Below are 22,015 nucleotides of genomic sequence, written 5' to 3'. Positions count from 1 at the left end.
TGGTTAGTTGTAGAAAATTATATTTATCCTCCATCCCATAGTCCAGTGCCCATATACCCATCATACATATCCACAATCCCATAGGCCCGTGCCCATATACCCATCATACATATCCTCCATCCCATAGTCGAGTGCCCATATACCCATCACACATTCTCCATCCCATAGTCCCATTCCCATATACCCATCACATATCCTCCATCCCATAGTCCCATGCCCATATACCCATCATACGTCCTTCATCTCATAGTCCCATGCCCATATACCCATCACACATCCTTCATCTCATAGTCCCGTGCCCATATACCCATCATACATATCCTCCATCCTATAGTCCAGTGCCCATATACCATCACACATCCGCCATCCCATAGTCCAGTGCCCATATACCCATCATACATATCCTCCATCCTATAGTCCAGTGCCCATATACCCATCACACATCCGCCATCCCATAGTCCCGTGCCCATATACCCATCATACATATCCTCCATCCTATAGTCCAGTGCCCATATACCCATCACATATCCGCCATCCCATAGTCCCGTGCCCATATACCCATCATACATATCCTCCATCCTATAGTCCAGTGCCCATATACCCATCACACATCCGCCATCCCATAGTCCCGTGCCCATATACATATCCTCCATCCCATAGTCCCGTGCCTATATACCTGTCATACATATCCTCCATCCCATAGTCCGGTGCCCATATACTCATCACACATCCTCCATTCCATAGTCAACCATTATGACATCATAATGAGCGGCGGCAGGGCTTGCAACCTTTGATGACATCAGCGTTGCCATGGCAACCATTGTGACATCATAATGAGGGGCAGGGCTTGATACGCACACACTGCTTCCCCAATATGCAAATAGGGGCATTGTGACATCACAATGAGGGGCGGGTGCTTGACGCGCACACACTTTTCCCCCCAGTTTGTAGATAGGGGCAAAACTGTTTGGTGAATTGGAACGCTCGGGGTTAAAATTTCGCCTCACAACATAGCTTAGGACGCTCTCGGGGTCCAGACATGTGACTGTGCTAAATTTTGTGGCTGTAGCTGCAACGGTGCGGATGCCTATCCCAGACATACACACATACACACACACATACATACATACACACATACATACACACTTTGAGCTTTATATATTAGATAAAAAATTTTCCTACAGAGATGGAGCAGGAGGCACTAACCATCTGAGAAGACTTAGCTAGAGAGCATAATGCCCCCGAAGATCAGATACCGAAATCTGTTAATCCAAAATCATGGACATTTCCTCCTTTATCTGTATGTCCAGCTGTGGACATCTTTGTGAAAACGGTGAGTGAAGAGTTTAATAAAATTCCCAAATATCCATGTCATAATAATATCAGTAAGGAAGAAAGAGGGGCCCTTGCACGTATAAAAAGTCTACAGGATGAGGTATTTAAACCATCTGATAAAAGTGGAAATATAGTAATATGGCCAAAAGTGATGTATGAAGCAGAAGCCTTCCGCCACTTGAAGGATGACAAATGTTATAAAAAATTGACCTTTAACCCCCTAAATAAATTTGGGCTTGAACTTCGGACTATTTTACAAACAGCTCAGGACAATGGAGTTATTTCCAAGGAACTTTTTTCTGCCCTTCTAATAGATGAACCGACGATTCCTTCTTTGTACTTTTACCAAAAATACATAAGAATCAAGTAACTCTACCAAGGAGGCCTATAATATCTGGTTGTAATAACTATTTGGAGAATATAAATAAATACATTGATTCAGAATTACAAACTTTGGTATTTGACTTACCATCTTATATTAAAGATAGTAATGATTTTTTTAGAAAAGTATGTTCGAGCGATTTGGATTTTGAAAAAGAGGCTATGAAACTTAAAGCTAGGTTCCTTGAACAATGCTATAGTAGGTGCTCTATCAAGAGGGCCTACAACAGAGCCAAATATACACTAAGAGAGGAGACCCTTTACTCAACTAAATCATTGACTCCAGATTCAACTGTGAGGTTTACAGCACAATATCATGGTCAAACTCAATTAATGGTACAACCGTTGGAAAAATCGTGGTTCATCTTGCAAGCAGATCCAGTGATCTCACACTATATAGGGGACTATATAGCCACTATACGAATGAACCGGTAACTTTCCTTTCTAATAGTAGAGCACCTCATGGATGTAATCCCTGTGATAGATGCGTGGCGTGCCCTAATATTGACCGAGCACGGAATTTTACGGATACAGGAAATCATAAAACTTATAAAATTAGACATCAAATTACCTGCACATCAAAGGCCATAATTGATTATGCCACATGCCCTTGCCGACTAATTTCCATCGGCTAAGCTACATGTCGGTTAAAAGTCAGAGTACGCGAACACGTTTAAGGTATTGAGGCTGCTAAAAATACTGAGGATATTGCCGAATTAAAGACTCTGCCCCAGCATTTTAAGATTCACCACCAGTGTAATGCATCCCTTTTACGTGTGATAGGTATCGACATGATCCAACCACATGTGAGAGGTGGGAATATCAGCACAAGATTAGCCAAAATGGAGGCAAAGTGGATCCGGACATTGAATACAATTTCCTCAATGAAAATATTTGCTCTTCTCCATTCTTGTAAACCAGAACCTATTTGAATCGCTTTTATTGATTTTTATCCTTTTATGTGTGTTATATTTTTTTATTATTTTTTTCAGTATTATGTATGATGTGGATGGCCATTTATGGACGTATCAACGTTTTATCCTGGGTACTATTCCTGGTATAGTCCTTGGATTCTTTTCATTTATCATATACGAATATATGAAACTTTTTTTTTGAAGATTGATGGACTCAATTTGATTTACTTCTTGTATCACTTTTGTGAAGAATGAAGAGGATTTTGCGGACTACCATTAATACACTCCCCAATGGGGTTTATATTTGATGGACTCATTTATTGTTTGCCATTGAAGAGAAGAATGATTATAATTTATTATTACTATTAATTTTTATTTATTACTTTATTATTTTTTTATTTTAGTATTTATTTATATATTTTATTATATATATAAATATATATTTTTCTATTGATTATTATATTATTTTATTTTTTTATTTTTTCATTTATTTATTATTTATGTATTATTATTTATTAAATATTATTTATTATTTGTTATTTAATTTTTTAATTTTTCCTCTTTATCATTATTTATCAATCTTAATTATTTAACCCTTCTATTCCCCATTTTTTTTTTCCTCTTTCTCTCTTCTGATTACACTATATATATATTTATATATATATATATATATGTATAGTCCACTCTTTGTCATTGTCTCCCTTTCTTCTCCTATTACACTGGTGAGGATGGAAGCTGAACGCAAGCGCAGTTGGGTGCCCTGGGATGTGTCTCACTTCCTGCGTCTACATGTTTCCAATTTCGTCGGGTCCGATCATGTGACCTGACATCGGTGGTCACATGATGTGGGGGCGGAGAGCCCCCTGGGCTTCCCGACGCGCATGCGTCATTAGCGCTCCCACTCCACCAATGATTTTTAGCCCCACGGATATATAAACACCCGATTCATAATTAGGTAACACCCCCCGATGAAGGAGAAATTCGAAACGCGCGTCGGGGCGCGTTACACACCATTTGCATTCTGGCGCTACTATAAGGTAATTATTGGTGGCAATCTATTATGGTACAATAGTGCGATTGAGCCTTTCAGGTCCCTGGTGGGTGATCAACATTCAGGATGGTTTCTTGTCAGTGGCTATTGCTTTACTGGTTAGCAGCCTGTTTATTTATACCAGTGAGCTGTTCTTTGCACTTTATCATGGCACAATAGTGCGATTAGTTAATCTTTTGCACTTATGATTAAATCACAATAGTGGATATTGTATATTTGTGAAGCAGCTACTGCCTATTTATAGCAGTGGTTTGCCATTTGCACTTTTTAACTAGTCACTTTATTGTTGTGAGCAAGTTGTCTCTTGTTCATTATTCATCTGCACTTGCACCTTAATTTGTGACACATATGGTTATTAATTTTTATTACATGTGTGATTTTTAATGATTAGTTTTTTGGCATAATTATATTTAGGCAGCTCTTTTGTATGTAATATTAAATGCTATATATTTTCATATAATATCATTTATGGGCTTTTTCACCGCTAAATTGTTGAAATATATATCATCTGTGAATAGATTGTACCTATTGGGACACATATGTCTGCTGGGCCTTCTTTTAATTTTTTTGATTTTTATCTACTTATGTATTTTTATTCATTAAGATGGTGTGTTTTTAATTTGTACCGTGCTATGTACTACCTATCAGTAATAAAGGTTTTTATTTAAACTATGTTTAAGTCCCAATTTTATATGTACTTTATATACAAATTTTAAAGAGATTTCTCCATCAATACGGATTTTTTCACTGTTTTGCGCTATTAACTATTGGGCAGTGTTAGCGTCATAGTATATATAATAACAATAATAATCTTTACATAGCGCCAACATATTCCGCAGCGCTTTACAGTTTAACAGTTTCAAACACAACAGTCATAAATAACAACATTAACAATACTATAATTTAAGCAAAATAAAATGACCCTGCTCATGAGAGCTTGCAATCTACAATGAGGTGGCAGAGATAAAGAGTACAGGTGTGTATTTACAATGATGTATTTATAATGATGGTCCAGCCATCTTGAGGGACTGAGGGATGGATGGAGATAGTGAATGGGCTACACACACACATCTACACAAAAAATAACTATAGGCTGCTCTGAAAAAATGTGTTTTGAGGGAGCGCATAAAACTGTACAAGTTGTGGCTAGTCCTAATTTCTTAGGGTAGAGCATTCCTGAGGATTAGCGCAACACGGGAGAAGTCTTGGAGTGGGGAGTGGGAGGTAGGGATTAGTGCAGAGGTTAGTTGAAAGTCGTTTGCAGAGCGCAGCGATCGACTAGGCTGATAGACAGAAATGAGGGAGGAGATATAAGGAGGTGTCGCACTGTGGAGAGCTTTGTGGGTGAGAACAAATACTTTGAATTGGATTCTATAATGAATGGTTAGCCAGTGTAACGACTGATGAAGAGTGGACGCATCCGAGTATCGATTAGCCAGAGACAACCCTTGCTGCATTAACTATGGACTGGAGAGGGGAAATTCGAGTGAGGAGGATGCCAATTAATAAAGATTAACAGTAGTCCAGGCGGGAGTGGATCGGTGCGACATTGAGGGTTTTTGTTGTCTCCATGGTTAGAAAAGGGCAGATTATAGAGATGTTCTTTAGGTGTAAGCGGCAAGAACGGGCAAGAGATTGTATATGGGAGGTGAAGGAAAGATTGGTGTCAAACATAACACAAAGACATCGCGACTGCTACCAGTGTGTAGTTATGGTGCCACCCACGGAGAGGGAAATGTCAGATTTAGGGAGGTTAGTAGATGGCGGGAGCAGAAGAAGTTCAGTTTTGGAAAGGTTGAGTTTCAGATATCGAGCGGACATGATGTTGGAGACTGCGGACAGACAATCACTGACTTTCTGTAGTACAGCGGGGGTAAGGTTAGGGGATGACATGTATAGTTGTGTGTCATCAGCATAAAGATGGAACTGAAAGCCAAATCTGCTGATGGTCTGTCCAATTGGGGTTGTGCAAAGAGAGAAGAGAAGGGGGCCAAGGACTGAGCCCTGAGGTACCCCAAACAGTGAGAGGAAGAGGGGATGATGTGGAGCTGGCGAACACATATATTGATATCTCCTATTTTATAATATTATGCTGTTGTCTTACCAGGTTCCTTTATTGTTTTTTGAGTTATCCAACAGGACACGGACTATATACAGCATACAGCTTAGAAGTTTGAGGGAGAAATTGAATAGCCGAATTCGAAGACCTAAAAGAGAAGAGATAAATGAGATCACATAAGCCTGTAGTTTGGGCATTGGACATAAGTTTATCCATACCAGAGTTGGCATGGTTTTACTAAAGATTTCCTTGTAAATTATACAGGTCAACATTTAGTCTCAAAATTCTAGAGACTAAAACGTTCTTAGGCAGATGCTTCAGGTGTCTGGTTGACATAGAAGCTTATTGTCATCCAGGATTGTATCACTTGTAATTACTGTGGACCACAGTATCTAAGTAGTTAACAAGTCTTCAATCTTGTGTAATGCATGAGGATGCCAGCTATATGTTATATCAAGTACCTTTTTATTTTATATTACTATTTTTTTTTTAAATAGCACTTTCCGCAGTGCTTTGCATACAATATCATCGCTGTCCCCATTGCGTCTCACAATCTAAATTCCCTATCAGTATGTCTTTGGAGTGTGGGAGGAACCAGGAGATCCCATAGTAAACCTACACAAATACTGGGAGAACATACAAACTCCTTGCAGATCTTCTCCTTGGTGGGATTCTAACCCAGGATCCCAGCACTGCAAGGCTGTAGTGCTAACCACTGAGCCACCATGCTGCCATCTGCTCTTAATGTGTCACACAAGATTCTGCGTCTGTGCCATGCATGAGCTATATCAATATGTCCAGTAGCGTAAAAAATCCTGAAGTTTGGGCATACTGGTATATCTATCCGCAATAGGTAATTAATTCTGTTAATTGCCCTAAGATAAATAGTTGAAAATAGAATTCGGCCTCAATTCATCAAAGAGATTATGTCAGAAATCTGGATTAGGACATTTAGAAAAGATGACAATCATTTTGAGCAACATGATATATTGTGACTTTTGGCAGTTCACTTCTCTGGCTAAAGTAAGAGTTGTGGTTTGGCACATGGGTTTGCATGTCACTTTTAAGATGCATCAAAGTTTTAATCCTCTTAATATATTGCAGTCATCATATTACACAGCACTGTGTACTTACAATTGCTCATTTTGCCTTTATACACATTCAATTCTTCTGTTTTCTCTGCTCTATGTAGAAGCAGGAAGTCTCTTTTCCCTGCATAATTCGTTCCCTTCTTGAACTCCTAACCAGATGCTCCCTCCTCTCCCCACCATGGACTTTTGCAGTGACTTATGACTCCTAGGAGGAAAATCGACCTCTTGTTTCTACATGACGTTGGTAGTGTCAAGTTGTCACCTGAGGGGGAACGAGCATCAAAGCATCCCCTAGCCTTCCCTTGTGTCACCTTCATTACCCACTCACCAAAAACACGGAGACTAGGGATTTCTTTTGGAATGTTATGGCCACAGCAGCCTTTATTAAACACAAAATAACAAACAGTTGTACAAAACCCAGCATGATTGCTCCCAGCGGTCACACCACTGGCTCGGGAGCACCAACACCGATATATATTGTCCACTAAGCTACCTGGGGATCTGCCCACTTCTGTCAGAAACTCCCCATCCACTTTTCACCAGATCACCCCCAACATACCTTTGAACGAAGGAAACCCTAGACACTGAGTCTCCAAAACCAATTTTCAACCGACTTCAAGGACTCCCCCCCCCCTCTCGAAACCACCATGACCCAAAATAAAAGTAACCATCATAACATACCAAAACAAAGGGAGCCTAGCCTCCCCCTGTGTCACCTTCATTACCCACTCACCAAAAACACGGAGACTAGGGATTTCTTTTGGAATGTTATGGCCACAGCAGCCTTTATTAAACACCAAACAACAAACATTGAATCATAAATCACAAATATACAATAACTTGAACACTGAGAAGGAGTCCTTGAAGCCCCAAGATCTTGGTGAAGAAACCCAAAATGCTGTGGACAAAACCCATCATGATTGCTCCAAGCCGTTACCCCACTGGCTCGGGAGCACCAACACCGATATATAATGTCCACTAAGCTACCTGGGGATCCGCCCACTTCTGTCGAAAACTCCCCATCCACCTTTCACCAGATCACCCCCAACATACCTTTCAACGAAGGAGACCCTAGATACTGAGTCTCCAAAACCAATTTTCAATCGATTTCAAGGACTCCCCCCCCTCTCAAAACCGCCACAACAAGGGCCCTTGAACACCTCAACGGCCCGAGACCCCCCGAACACGCCATGCTATGTTCCGCTCAATACCCTCCTGGAGACCGAGAGCCCAAATATCGAAACCAACCAAATTCAGATGAACCCCATCGGCCAGCCAAAAATCACCCTCGCCCTTTTCCAAATCAAAGTGTCGCACAGCCACTCCCCATTCCTGATGACAAAAGAAAGAAGACACAGCCCTGTTTACTTTTATCCTGGCCTTGTTGACCTTTGTTAGAGACCTCATGGAACACCATTGCCTACGAGGGACGATGTCGGACCAATCAATAGTGACCCCTCGGTATAGCAACCACAGGCGCAAACAATCCTGCTTGATGTCCCTTATCAATTCCCGAAATGGTCGAACCGCCAAGTCGTTACCCCCGACATGTAACACCAGGATGTCCGGAGCGCGGTCCAACAGAACGCACTCCTGTATTTCCTGCAAGACCCGTCTCCACTCCATCCCCTTAAAACCACACCACGCAACAAGGCCGTGTTCCTGGAAAAATCGAGCTGTCTGCCTTTGTTCCTGACATCGGCTCGCAATGCTCCCCAGTAAACGAAGGAATGACCAAAAATCCACACCAGCAACGGCTCGACACCTAAAATAAAAAAGGCAATGCAAACATCAAATCCAACCTAAATTAAACGTGAATGCAACCCCCTGCATCACCCATCACCACCCACTGACCTAACATAACTTCGGTAGCGATTGGATGCCCAACCGCCAATGCACCGTATCGAAGCCGCATCCCAACCCCGAACTGCCGCTTCCGACGCCGCCCCTATCCTGAATGAATGAAAAGCAAAATTGGATTCATCCACACCCAAAAATGGAATGGACTTCTTAAAAACAGCGCCAAATTAGTATCTGGACAAACTAGAGCCATCAATGTGACACAAAAGGGAACCGCTCAAACTAGGACTAAGTTCCCAAAAACTCCGCAAACACTGAACGGGACACATCAAAAACCCGGGCACACTGCCTAACACCACTCGGCGACCTTTTCCTGCCTTATCCGTCTTAGACAGCCGCAGCCAAAACTCAATGCCCCGTGCAGTAACCACAACGTCCCTGGCCAATATACCCCCCAATTAACTCTTTGTTACCCGACACTAGCTCCCCTACCCTCAATGCACCAAAGAATGCCAACGAAAAGGCTAAGCGAAATAACAAAACCTTGTAGCGTGAAGAACACACTGACTCCAAAATGCTGCCCAACTGTTCCAATACATTAAAAGTTATCGGACGCCTCAAATCACCCCCGCCTTTCAAATGCGACAGCCGCGCAAACGGAAATCAAAAGACAACCCTGCCAAAATATGTATGACTTTTGCACCTGACCAACCCTCAGAGGCCCCGCGCCCCAACCAAGACAACAAAATTCCCTCCTGATCCACCCCAGGCCCGACTTCTGCATCGGCTGCAAGATGCTCCTCCCACTTGCGCCATACTGCCCGGTATGCCTCCCAAGTTTTTGGGGCTAAAGACGACTCAATTAGCTACTCCGCGGCCGGTAAGCCACTTTCCACAGCTCCTCTGGGCAAGCTAAGCCCATGATCTCTGCCTCTAGCACCAAAGAGGGGAACCGGTCCCACTGTGAACGAGAAAGAGGGTCAGCTATATCGTTCTTGACACCCGAAACATGTGTCGCGGTCACATGTGCATTCAGATCCAAACATAGTAAGACCAACTGTTGCAACACCCAAACGACTGGGGGAGACGATGCAGTAAGACCATTGATCGCACACACCACGCCCATGTTATCGCTATTAAAACGCACGCGCCGATCCCAAAACTCACGTCCCCACAGATGTACGGCTATGAGAATCGGAAAGATCTCCAACAAAGTGATGTTGCATACCAAGCCATCCGTAATCCACTCATTGGGCCACTGGGATGCGCACCACTGCCCCCGAAAGTAAGCCCCAAATCCGACACCGCCAGCCGCTTCCGTGAACAACTCTAGCGCGTCGTTGCTGACCACCTCTTTCATCACCAATGAACGGCCGTTATACCCCTCCAAAAAAGACTCCCAAATCGCCAAATCTGCCCTGAGTTCCGCCGACAATCTGATGAAATGATGCATGTCTCGAATCCCCACAATCGCACTTGCCAGATGATGTGAAAAAACTCGCCCCATCGGCATGACTCGACATGCAAAGTTGAGCTTCCCCAACAAAGACTGGAGATCACGCAGTGACAACTTTTCTACCTGGCGTGCTCGGACCACCTCCGCCCGCAAATCCACCAACTTATCCTCAGGCAGCCAGAACTCCCACCTCACCGTGTCAATGACAATTCCCAAAAAACGCAGGCACGTACTGGGACCCTGTGTTTTCCCAGGCTCGAGTGGAACTCCAAAACGCTCCGCCACCCACTCAATGGCCTGTAACATCCTCTCACAACGTGAAGAATTCACCGGGCCAACACACAAAAAGACATCCAAGTAATGAAAGATCAAATCGAAACCGGAAACATCACGCACGACTCACTCCAAAAAGGAACTGAAGGCTTCAAAATACGCACAGGACAGCGAACATCCCATGGGCAGACACCTGTCCACAAAAAACATGCCTTCCCAATAGCAACCCAGCAACTTCATGCTATCTGGGTGAACCGGCAGCAAACGAAATGCGGATTCAACGTCCGTTTTAGCCATGAGAACACCCCGACCACATTTTCGCACCCACCGTACTGCTTCATCAAAGGAGGAGTAAACCACCGAACAGATCTCCGGATCAATACCGTCGTTAACTGACCCCCCACGTGGGTAAGACAAATGTTGGATAAGCCGAAACTTATTCAGCTTTTTCTTTGGAACCACTCCCAGAGGGGAAACCACCAAATCCGAAAACGGGGGAGAGATAAAGGGGCCAGCCATATGGCCCAACGAAACTTCCTTTTCCAGTTTTTCTGAAACCATCGAGCCATGCAATAAGGCTGAACGCAAATTTTTCAAAACCCGTGGAATTACAAAAGGGGTGAGGGATAACAAAACTGTCTTTAAAACCCGGGTACAGCAACACCGCCTTCTCCCTGTCCCCATATCTATTTAGATAAGGGACCATCCTTTCCAGCTTCACTGGAGTCTCCCCCTTGGGAATTACTACCACTGGTTCTGGGCTTCCCTTTCTTGAAACACTTGGCGGCTCCATGTGAAGCGCTATTGTAGTTGGAGAAAAGATGTTTGAATTTGCAATTCGCCCCGAACTTACACTCGCCGTCGTTAAACTGCCAGCACACCCCCAACTTATGACTCTCTGTTTGACCTCGCCCACCTCCGCCTGAGACACCGGAGATGCTGCTACTCTGGCTGGTACCCCCAGCCCCCCCCCCCGTGAAAGGAGCTCCCAAACTTATTTTGAGCTATGACCCGCATCCATAACCCAATGTCCTTCTGGTCCCAACGGATAGCCGGACGGACAGCCTTCCTCTGCCGGAACTGCTCGTCGTAACGCAACCAAGCCTGACCACCGTAAACTCTATAGGCCTCCCCTATGGCATCAAAGTAACAAAATAACGCCGAGCAATTATCGGGGACCTTTTCCCCAATAACGCTTGCCAAGATAGCGAACGCCTGTTGCCAATTAACAAACGTTTGAGGGATTAGACGCCACCTGCGCTTTTCTTCATCCTCCTTTTTGCTATCATCCTTCTTACCCTTATCCAAATTAAATTTCTCGAGTGGTAACAAGGAAAATATTTCCACGTACTCGTCCTTCCAAATGCGCTCCTTTATTTCCTTCTTTAAATGAGCCCCCAACTGGCCTTCAAAACAAATGTACACCTCCCCATGCGCCCTGTCATCCAAATGCACACGACAATCTTTTTCCTTTTCAGTCTGCACCGATACCGACACTGCCTCGCTTGCCCGCCCGGCCGGATCCGTCCCGCTCTGCCCATCAGGACTCCCAGCTTGTACTCCAACCCAAGCTGCTACCGGTGAAGGCACGACGCCGCACCCGATGTTCCCCCACTGCTAGGGGACAGTGATGGCAGCCCTGCCAGGCTGCAGGCTGATGTTCCCTCGCTGGTCGCCCCCATATTTGAGGGGGAGGCAGGCTGCCCGCTGTTCCTAGTGCCTGCCGCCACCCAGCGCATGACAGGTCCGCCCCCCACCTGGATGTAGGCTTGTCACCACCACGGGCCCTCGCTAAGCCTGCCAATTCCTCCCAGGCCGGGTTGCGGCGATGGGAGCAGAATGCTGCGCCCGGCCTGGAGGGTCCTGGGAGGGGCTCCTGCGGCGTCACGAGGCCCTGGCAGCTGAGTCAGGTGAGAGCCGCTCGGGAGGCCTCACCCCTCTGGAACGCCGCTCCCTCACCGATCCTGAGGCCGACTGCTGGGAGGTCCCTGGCATGATCCCCGCCACCTGTGATGCCAGCCAGCCTGGGGGCTGCGACCGCGCCACGGCCCGTAACTGCTCCAGGAGTCACTCCACCTCGGCCATGGTAAGTGGACTCACTGCTTCTTTGCTCACTGCTTCTTTGCTGGGGAGCAGGATCCGAAAGAGGAGGGGGCACCCCCATCCCTCCACTATATACTCCCCCAACTTCACTCCTCCCGGGTACACCCCCTGTGCTCATGATCACCCCCCCCCCCCGTCATGCTGACCTCCGCCTATGCCTCCTTTGGGAGGGTGGGAAGGCTCAGCTCCGGCCATTTCTTTGAGCTTTTAGGGATTCAGCTTGCAAGTTTTAGTCATATGATGTCATAGACGTAATGGAAAACAGGAGAATTAACTGGGTAGAAAGGCAAAAAGTACACAGTGATGAATAATATGATGATTGAAATATATAAACAGGATAACAAGTTTGATGGGGTGCTTTTTTAAAGTCAGTGCATCATAATTAGTATAACTATCTGTAGTGGTGTATTTAGAAGTTACGATTTTGGCTAATCAATGCACCTTTATGAAGGACAATTGACAATATACAAGTCCATCAATGCTTTTTTTCTGGACTGCTTTCTTAAGTCAAGTAATACTTATGGGAACACACTGATCTTCAATACAAATGTTCTATCCTCGTGCAACATCATGGTGTCAGCAACACATCAGCTGTTTACATGGAGTGACATGCTGATAATAATGATGATTCTTATGCCGGTATAAGGCCTCCAGTCAACCAATGAATGAGTGTTTTGCTTACCAAGTGATCACCACCATGTTTACTTGGATCTATAGACAGGAACAATCTTTCTTAAGACCGCTTGTCTGACAATTATCTAAAAGCCCCGAATCATTATCACTAGTTTTGAGGGAGCGTGCTCGGATAAGGTGTTATCTGTTCATGTGCTAATAGAGTGGCTTCGGCGTACTGGAATGCTATGTTCGAGACGCCACGGCTGCATGTCTCACGGCTGTTCAACAGATGCAACACATACATGGATTGCCTAACAAACAGGCTATGTATGTGTGTGTTGTGGCTGTCGAACAGCCGCAAGACATGCAGCTGCGGTGATTCAAACATAGTATTCCAGCATGACGAAGATTAGCACACCAGCATGCTCAGATAACACCTTATACGAGCACATTCGCTCATCACTCATTATAACCATAACATTGAACAGACACAAAATACATTGATACCTATCAACTTCTCCACTGCTTATACAGTATATATACATTTTCTGTAATTTGCAGCTTGAGTAACTGTTCACATTCCAGTCATAGCGCACAATTCTGCTGTTAGAATGCATTCAGACAAACCATTCTTTGAAAAAGAATGTTTGTTAGGAGAAAATGTCTGTGGTATCTTGTCACAAAAACTATTCCAAATGTTACATTTCTCAAAATGCGGTCATTGTACTCTTTCTTACAATTACAATGAAGCACGCAATACACTAGGTAAGTTATTTCATGCGAATCAATACGTGGCAATTCTTTGACGCTAGGGAATGCATGTATCTGTGACCAATGTTAGAGAACATGACATCAGGCAGCAGATTTATCTCAGCACACATGGCAAATTTCCAGGAGAAGAAGAAAATCCTCATGTTGTTTGTGAAGACATGCCTACTTAGATGAAGCAAGTGAAACTAAAAATGTCTCTTCTTAAAGGTTATCTATCATCAGATTTTTGGCTACTCCATTTGAGAGAAGAATAATGTAGGTATACCTCATTCCAGTGATATGAGCTTCTTGCTGTCATTTTTTAGAAATGAGCTAAATTGTTCTGAAAATGTTAGTCAATCTCAATTTTGGCAAGAACATAGCACATTCAGATTCGTATTCGGTTTCCTGAGCATTTTTCCTCAATGTCGGCAAAATTCAAAGTTCGGTAAATGATTGTGTTTCCACGAATGCTCTTGTTTTGACTTTGACTAGGACAATGGTGCTGTATGATGAGCAGGGGGCTGTGATTTATGACGAGAGGGGATGTGTCAAGGTCAGAGAAGAGGCAGAGTGTAATTTTTTCATTATTTTTTGTTCTGTAATAACTTAATGTCTGTAAATTCCAGTAGTCAATCAGGGCGTTTATGATGAAACTTTGCTGCACTGAGGAATCAGGAGGCCCCATTTCCTCTTAAAAATCATTACACTTCTAATATAGGGGTTCAGCCAGGAGACTCTATTTGCTAATCCTAATCGTTTGTGATAACAATGTGTTGCAGTGAGAATTTGGGAGTCCCCATTTCCTGTTGAAAATCGTTAGGCCTAATATAGGGGTTCAGACTGGAGACACTATTTGCTTATCCAAATCACTGGTGATAAAACTGTGTTGCAGAGAGGACTCAGGAGACCCCATTTGCTCTTAAAAATCATTAGTCCTAATATGGGGGTTCAGCCAGAAGGCCATATTTGTTTACCCAAATTGTTTGTGATAAAACCGAGGTCGTGGTGGAAGGGGGAATAGGCTTGGTGTTCAACGTGTATGTGTGTTAGGTGTTAATATTAATGAAAGCTCAACTGAGCAAACAACGTCTCATCCTATCCAAAGACCAATGACAACATCTGTTACTGGAAGGGCTACTCCACTTCCTTTCTTTGGCAAACTGCACAGCAGTATGCCTTGTAGATGAGGATGTCATGCTGTTTGAGAGAAAAGTAAGGTGCACAACAACGGGGAAAGGGAAGTGAAGCCCAAACACTAGGGAAGGGGGAAGTGGAAACTCCTAGGCAGATCTAACAACACCCTGTCTGCCTTAAATGTCCCTAAATAGGTTTCACACCTATCAGTGAGCAGGAATCTAATCCCTGCCTGACCCAAGCGATAGGCCCTGGATAGGGAGAGAACGGGGTATGCCCTAGTCAGCCACCACTACAACTAAAGACAGAGAGGGTGGACAAATGAGGGGATATACTTAGCTTGAGAAGACCGCTGAGATATCACACCAGCTATCCACCAACAAGACATTAGCTGAATGCTAATACTTCCAATCAGATGGAAATTTGAGATAACACCAGCACCATGCTAAAGAGACTGCAGGTATTTAAACCTTCAGCAAGGATGTGCTATTTAGCAGCAGAAGGTAGAGGTAAGGGCTCATTCCCACTTGCGGTGAAATCGGACTAATGCAATCCCATAAAAAATCGGATTGAATTCGGACCAACGTTATTCTATGATTGTTTGTTCATCTGCGTTTTTTTTCCAGCTCGGATTGGATCACGATCGGACAGGAAAAAAAGTTGCAACATGCTGCGATTGTAATTGGAATTCGGATCGCATCCCACAATAGAAGTCAATGGGTGTGAGAAAAAAGTCACAGCACTCGGACCACGTGAGTGCTGTTCGATTTTTACACACTGATCGCATTTGAAAAGCCAGCAATTTATGTGTCGCATACAGTAATCACACTGATAGGTTAGAATAGATAGAATAAATAGAATAGATATATAAACATAGAGTACATGCACATATAGATGCCAGTGACACACACACACATACATATATATATATATACAGTATATATATATATATATATATATATATATATATATATATATATATATATATAATAGAGAACAGCAGCACAGGAAAAAGTGGGGTGCAAAGCCTCATAGGTACATATCAGTCCTTGTAAATAGGAAATCAAAAAAGATAGAGGCAGCACACCATATGGAATTAGAAAAAAGTGATTTTTAATAGCCCATGTGTCGACGTTTCGGTCTCAAGTGCAGACCTTTCTCAAGCATCATACATCAAGCATCCATACAGCCTGACATCCAGCAGAGACATTAAGCAGTGTGTGCTCAGTGTCTGCCTGTGAACTGCTATTCCCTGTCTGAGAACACCACGAGCATAAGAAAGATCTCTTGCTCGCGGTGCGTCAGACAGGTCCTGCGAGTTCAAAGCCAATGAACTCACTTAACCTTTGTGATGTCAGCGCAAGTGCCGTGGGAAAATTTTCCATCGCTGCTGGGCAGGGACATTACATTTCTCTGACTTGGCACTGACTGACTTTGGTGGCTGTGGGGGAAAGCGATCAAGGGGCTGCTCCACAAGTCTTGGAATCCCAAGTCTTGAGGGAAAAACTGCTGTACACTTTCTCCACTGCTTCTGGGTCCTCAACCTGCTCTAGGGCCTCCACTTGCACCCTCAACCCCTCCCTTATTGAGACACGCTTTCCAGCAGTGCAGAGAATCCACCTCCGTACTGCACAGCCAGGGAGAAATCAGGTAGTGTTAAAATTAATATGTCTTGAGGGTTGCAGTCACAAAGCTCAAGATTTGTGGACAGCTATCCATGCTGAGTTAGAGCAATGGATGTCTCCACTGAACCTCAAGCCAGAGAAGGCCGTGTGCAATAAAGATGCAAACCTGTTGGCGGCCCTATGTCCTCAACTTGATGGTACAGCAATTTCTCTGCAACTATCCTGACCTGGATGTGCAGCTGCAGAAAACACGGTCGTTGTGTGTGATCACTTCCGACAATCGCACCCCGCAAGTCATCGACTTGCATCGCTACAGAGGGCTTTCGGCCTACGTGTTAAGCATTCAATCGAATGCTCTGACACAGTGGAATGCCCCTCTACACATGTTGCAGTGACTGTGGCAGCAGCAACGAGCCCTGGTGCAGTATGTCCTTCTGCATAGCCTGGGCCAATGCAGTCTGGATATGGTGTACATCATGCTTGCAGAGTGGGAACAAATAAAGGACCTCTTCACCCTTCTGCACACTTTCAAAATGGCTAATAATATGGTTAGCACTGACAATGCCAACATCAGAATAAGTATTCCAGTCATCTTAATGCTGGAGGATACTTTGAATAGTCTGCGTAAGACGGTGGTGGTCCCAGAGGAAAAGGTGGAAGCAGAGAAGAAATAGAAAAGAATAACAGTATCTCTAATTTCCATACTGTTGCTGCACAGGCTGGTGCCATGGGAGGGTGACCAATGACCTTCTGACTGCAAAATGTAACTGTGACCATTCTGCTCATTGTTCTCGACATCTCAGCAGCTTTCAACACTGTTGACCTACTCTCCTACTCTCTATGCTACAATCAATAGGCATAAAGGACACTGCTCTCTCCTCGTTCTCCTCCTATCATTATGATCACTCCTTCAGTGTCTCGTTTGCTGACTCCATTTCATCTCCTCTTCCTCTCACTTTTGGGGTCCCTCAAAGCTCAGACCTTGGCCCCCTTCTCTTCTCTCCCTACACAACCCCAATTAGATGGACCATCAGCAGATTTGGCTTTCAGTACCATCTTTATGCTGATGACACACAACAATACACGTCATCCCCTAAGTTTACCCCCGCTGTGCTACAGAACACCAGTGACTGTCTGTCCGCAGTCTCCAACAACATATCCACTCTCTATCTGAAACTTAACATTTCCAAAACTGAACTTCTTCTGCTCCTTCTGTCTATTAACCTCCCTAAACCTGACATCTCCCTCTCCATGGGTGGCACCATAATAACACCCCGGCAGCAGGCGTGCTGTCTGGGTGTTATGTTTGATACCAATCTTTCCTTGACCTCCCATATACAATCTCTTGCCTGCTCTTGCTGCTTGCACCTAAAGAACATCTCTAAAATTTGTCCCTTTCTCACCATGGAAACAACAAAAACACTCATTGTTGCTCTGATCCTCTACCACCTGGACTTCTGTAATGCTCTATTAGTTGGCATCCCCCTCACTCGCTTTCCCTCTCCAGTCCATCCTTAATGCAGCAACCAGGGTCATCTATCTGGCTATTAGGTATTCTGATGTGTCCACTCTTCATCAGTCATTGTACTGGCTGCCCATTCACTATAGGATCCAATTCAAACTCCTTGTTTTCAGCCACAAAGCTCTCCACAGTGAGGCACCCCTACATCTCCTCCATCATTTATGTTTATCGGTTTACCTGCTCGTTACGCTCTGAAAACGACTTTCAACTAACCTCTGCACTAATCCGCACCTCCCACTCCCAGCTCTAAAACTTCTCCCGCATAGTGCCAATCCTCTGGAATGCTCTACCCCAAGACATTTGGATTATGTACAACTTGCACAGTTTTAGGCTTTCCATAAAAACACATGTGTTTAGAGCAGCCTATCATGTTCCCTAATCAAAGTCATTTTATGTGTGTGTGTTGTATAGCCCATCCACTATCTAAAATAACCCTCCATCAAACTCCACCGCACCCAACAGCACCACAAATAAAGTACTGGCAGATGACTTCCTCATGCAGCTTTTATCTATCCCCCACCCCCTCATAATGGCTGGACCATCATTGTAAATATGCACCTGTACTTTGCATCTCCCCCACGTCACTGTAGATTATAAGCTCTCACAAGCAGGGTGGCCTTATTTTGCTTTAATCATTGTATTATCTTTGATGTTGTTACTAATGACTGTTGTATATGAACTGTTACACTGTAAAGCGCTGCAGAATATGTCGGTAATATATAAAGAAAGATTATTATTAATATTATTATTAGTAGTAGTAGTATTAATATTATTAAGCAATCTGGGGAGGCTAAAGGCACCAAACAAACTATTAATGAAGGTGTAGGAGCTAAAGAACAAATTGAGAAGGACAAAGAGGAAGTAGTGATAGACATGCAACAATCAGGAGATGAAGAGGATAATGATCCCTTCTCTGTTGTTCCTGGTTGGCAGGAGACGATGGAAAAGATGGAGAAAGCAACCTTAAACATGATGCCCATTTTCTTAGGGTTTAAAATAGTGCTGACTACTGGGTTGCCACTATGTTAGATCAACGGTACAAGAGTAAATTTTGCCAGATGCTTCTCTCTCAGGAAAGGGACGTGTGTATGCTGGAGTATCGAAACAAAACACGCTTGCAGACCATTTTAATAGTGTATTTTCACAAGACAGCAGTCAGACACACAGTGTGCATTGCAGTTCTAGACTTCGAACCTTGAGAATGTCAAGGCATCATTTTAAAAATACTAGCTGCCTCAGCAGTGTAAGTGGCATAAGCAATTTCTTTGAGTAATTTCACACATTTTTTACACCAGCCTGAGCACCAGCAGAACAGAGTTCAAGTCTGACATGTTGTGAATGATTGGAGAGAATGGTGCAGGAGTAGTGTTGAGCGATACCTTCCGATATCTGGAAATATCGGATCGGATTTGATCGGACCGATACCCAAAAAATATCGGATATCGCCGATTCCGATACCGGAAACCAATGCAAGTCAATGGGACACAAATATCGGAATGAAAATAAACCCTTACTTTCCTTGTAAGTTAATTCTACATGACAGAAAACAACTAAGAATAATGTAGAATGCATTGGGGGATGTGGAGGAGACATTAAAGGCATAGAGGTTTAGCCCAATCAAATGGAATAGCAGGAATTATTTTTTTTTTAAGATGTTCGGAGCTACAAAGATATTGACTATGTTAAGCTTTTTAATATTTTGTCAGATATTTATGTTTCACTACTCCATGCTCTTCACCTTCATTTTTACTTTTCTTTCTCTTCTCTTTTTTACTTTTCAACATCCCCATTGCTCTTCCCCTCTCCCCATCTGCAACTCACCTTTTATCTCTAGCCTTCTCATTTGGCCTTTTGCAGCTTACTAATTCTCCAACGAATTTAGACGGAAACTCCCTCGACTTGGTCTTCTCTCGGCTTTGTGCGGTGGATGATTTTGCAAACTACCCTCTCCCGCTCTCTGACCACAACCATCTTTCATTCTCTATCAAGAACTGCCAGGCTGCTCAGGTCACCCCCACTGTCCATATTTATAGAAACATACAGGCCATTAACACCCAGAAACTTCTGAAGAACTTTCAGTCTTCATTGGCTGCTATCTCCTCCCTTTCATGTCCTGATTCTGCATTGAAGCATTACAATGAAACACTTCAAAGTGCCCTGGATGAATTTGCTCCTTCTATACATAGAACACCACAACACAGACGGCGACAACCCTGGCACACCCTGCAAACACGTTTCCTGCAGCGGTGCTCCAGGTGCGCCGAACGTCTGTGGAGAAAATCCAACTTACCAGCAGATTTCATCCATTATAAGCTTATGCTTCGAACATACAACACTGCCCTTCACCTCTCAAAATAAACCTATTTCAACACCCTCATCACTTCACTGTCTAATAACCCTAAACGTCTCTTTGACACTTTTCATTCTCTACTCAACCCAAGAGTACAGGCCCCAACCACGGAGCTTCGAGCTGACGATCTGGCCAATTACTTCAAAGAAAAAATTGACCAGATCCAACAGGAAATTATCTCCCAATCACCTCATACCATGCACTGTCCTCCCTCCCCCACTGCATCTAGCTCACTCTCTGATTTTGAACCAGTCACAGAAGAAGTAAGCAGGCTCCTTGCACCTTCTCGCCCAACCACTTGCACCAGTGACCCATTTCCGTCACATCTACTCCAGCCCCTTTCCCCTGCTGTCACCCCTCACCTAACTAAAATGTTTAACCTCTCTCTCTCTTCTGGTATCTTTCCCTCTACATTTAAGCATGCCATCATACATCCACTACTTAAAAAACCATCCCTCGACCAAAACTGTGCCGCTAACTATAGACCTGTTTCTAATCTTCCCTTCATCTCTAAACTCCTGGAACGCCTGGTCCACTCCCGTCTTATCCGCTATCTCTCAGAAAACTCTCTTCTCGACCCTCTCCAATCCGGTTTCCGCTCTTTACACTCTACTGAAACTGCCCTCACTAAAGTCTCTAATGATCTACTAACAGCTAAATCAAATGGTCATTACTCCATGCTAATTCTCTTGGATCTCTCTGCAGCATTTGACACTGTGGATCATCAGCTCCTCCTCACTATGCTCCATTCCATTGGCCTCAAGGACACCGTTCTCTCCTGGTTCTCCTCCTATCTCTCTGACCACTCCTTTGCTATATCTTTTGTTGGCTCCTCCACCTCTCATCTTCCCCTTACTGTTGGGGTTCCTCAAGGATCAGTCCTAGGCCCCCTCCTCTCCTCTTTGTATACTGCCCCTATTGGTCAAAAAATCAGTAGATTTGGTTTCCAGTACCATCTCTATGCTGACGACACCCAATTATACGCTTCTTCTCCTGACATCACGCCAGCCTTTCTAGAAAACACCGGCAATTGTCTAAACGCTGTGTCTAACATCATGTCCTCACTATATCTGAAACTGAACCTGTCAAAGACTGAACTCCTTGTGTTTCCTCCCACTACTAATGTACCTATACCCGACATTGCCATTTCCGTGTGTGGTTCTACTATTACTCCCCAGCAACATGGCCGCTGTCTTGGAGTCATACTTGACTCCGAGCTTTCCTTTGTCCCCCACTTCCGATCACTGGCTCGCTCTTGTTATCTGCAAATCAAAAACATTTCTAGAATTCAACCTTTTCTTACTTTTGACTCTGCAAAAACTTTTATTCATTCTCGTCTCGACTATTGTAACTTCCTTCTAATCGGTCTCCCTCTTACCAAACCCTCCCCCCCTCTAATCTGTCTTGAATGCTGCTGCCAGGATCATATTCCTCACCAATCGTTACACCGATGCCTCTACCTTGTGCCAGTCATTACACTGGCTACCCATCCACTCCAGAATCCAGTACAAACTTATTACCCTCACCCACAAAGCTCTTCATGGCTCAGCACC

The 22,015-nt window shown here is 44.0% G+C and overlaps 1 protein-coding gene across 2 annotated transcripts in view; it reads right to left on the bottom strand.

The window, feature by feature from the left end:
* KCNT2 (potassium sodium-activated channel subfamily T member 2) overlaps positions 1 to 22,015 on the bottom strand; it is a 1,782,840-nt gene that overhangs the window by 1,089,843 nt on the left and 670,982 nt on the right. For both annotated transcript variants that reach the window (XM_073582885.1, XM_073582886.1), the window contains exon 3: positions 5,786 to 5,888. In XM_073582885.1, the coding sequence (XP_073438986.1) occupies positions 5,786 to 5,888 (103 nt within the window). The remainder of the gene's footprint in view (positions 1 to 5,785; positions 5,889 to 22,015) is intronic.

The sequence above is a fragment of the Dendrobates tinctorius genome, unplaced genomic scaffold (genome assembly GCF_039654945.1).
Source record: "Dendrobates tinctorius isolate UK_male_01 unplaced genomic scaffold, ASM3965494v1 ptg000074l, whole genome shotgun sequence".
In the NCBI taxonomy this organism is placed as follows: domain Eukaryota; kingdom Metazoa; phylum Chordata; class Amphibia; order Anura; family Dendrobatidae; genus Dendrobates; species Dendrobates tinctorius.
This window is presented reverse-complemented; position numbering and strand designations above follow the sequence as displayed.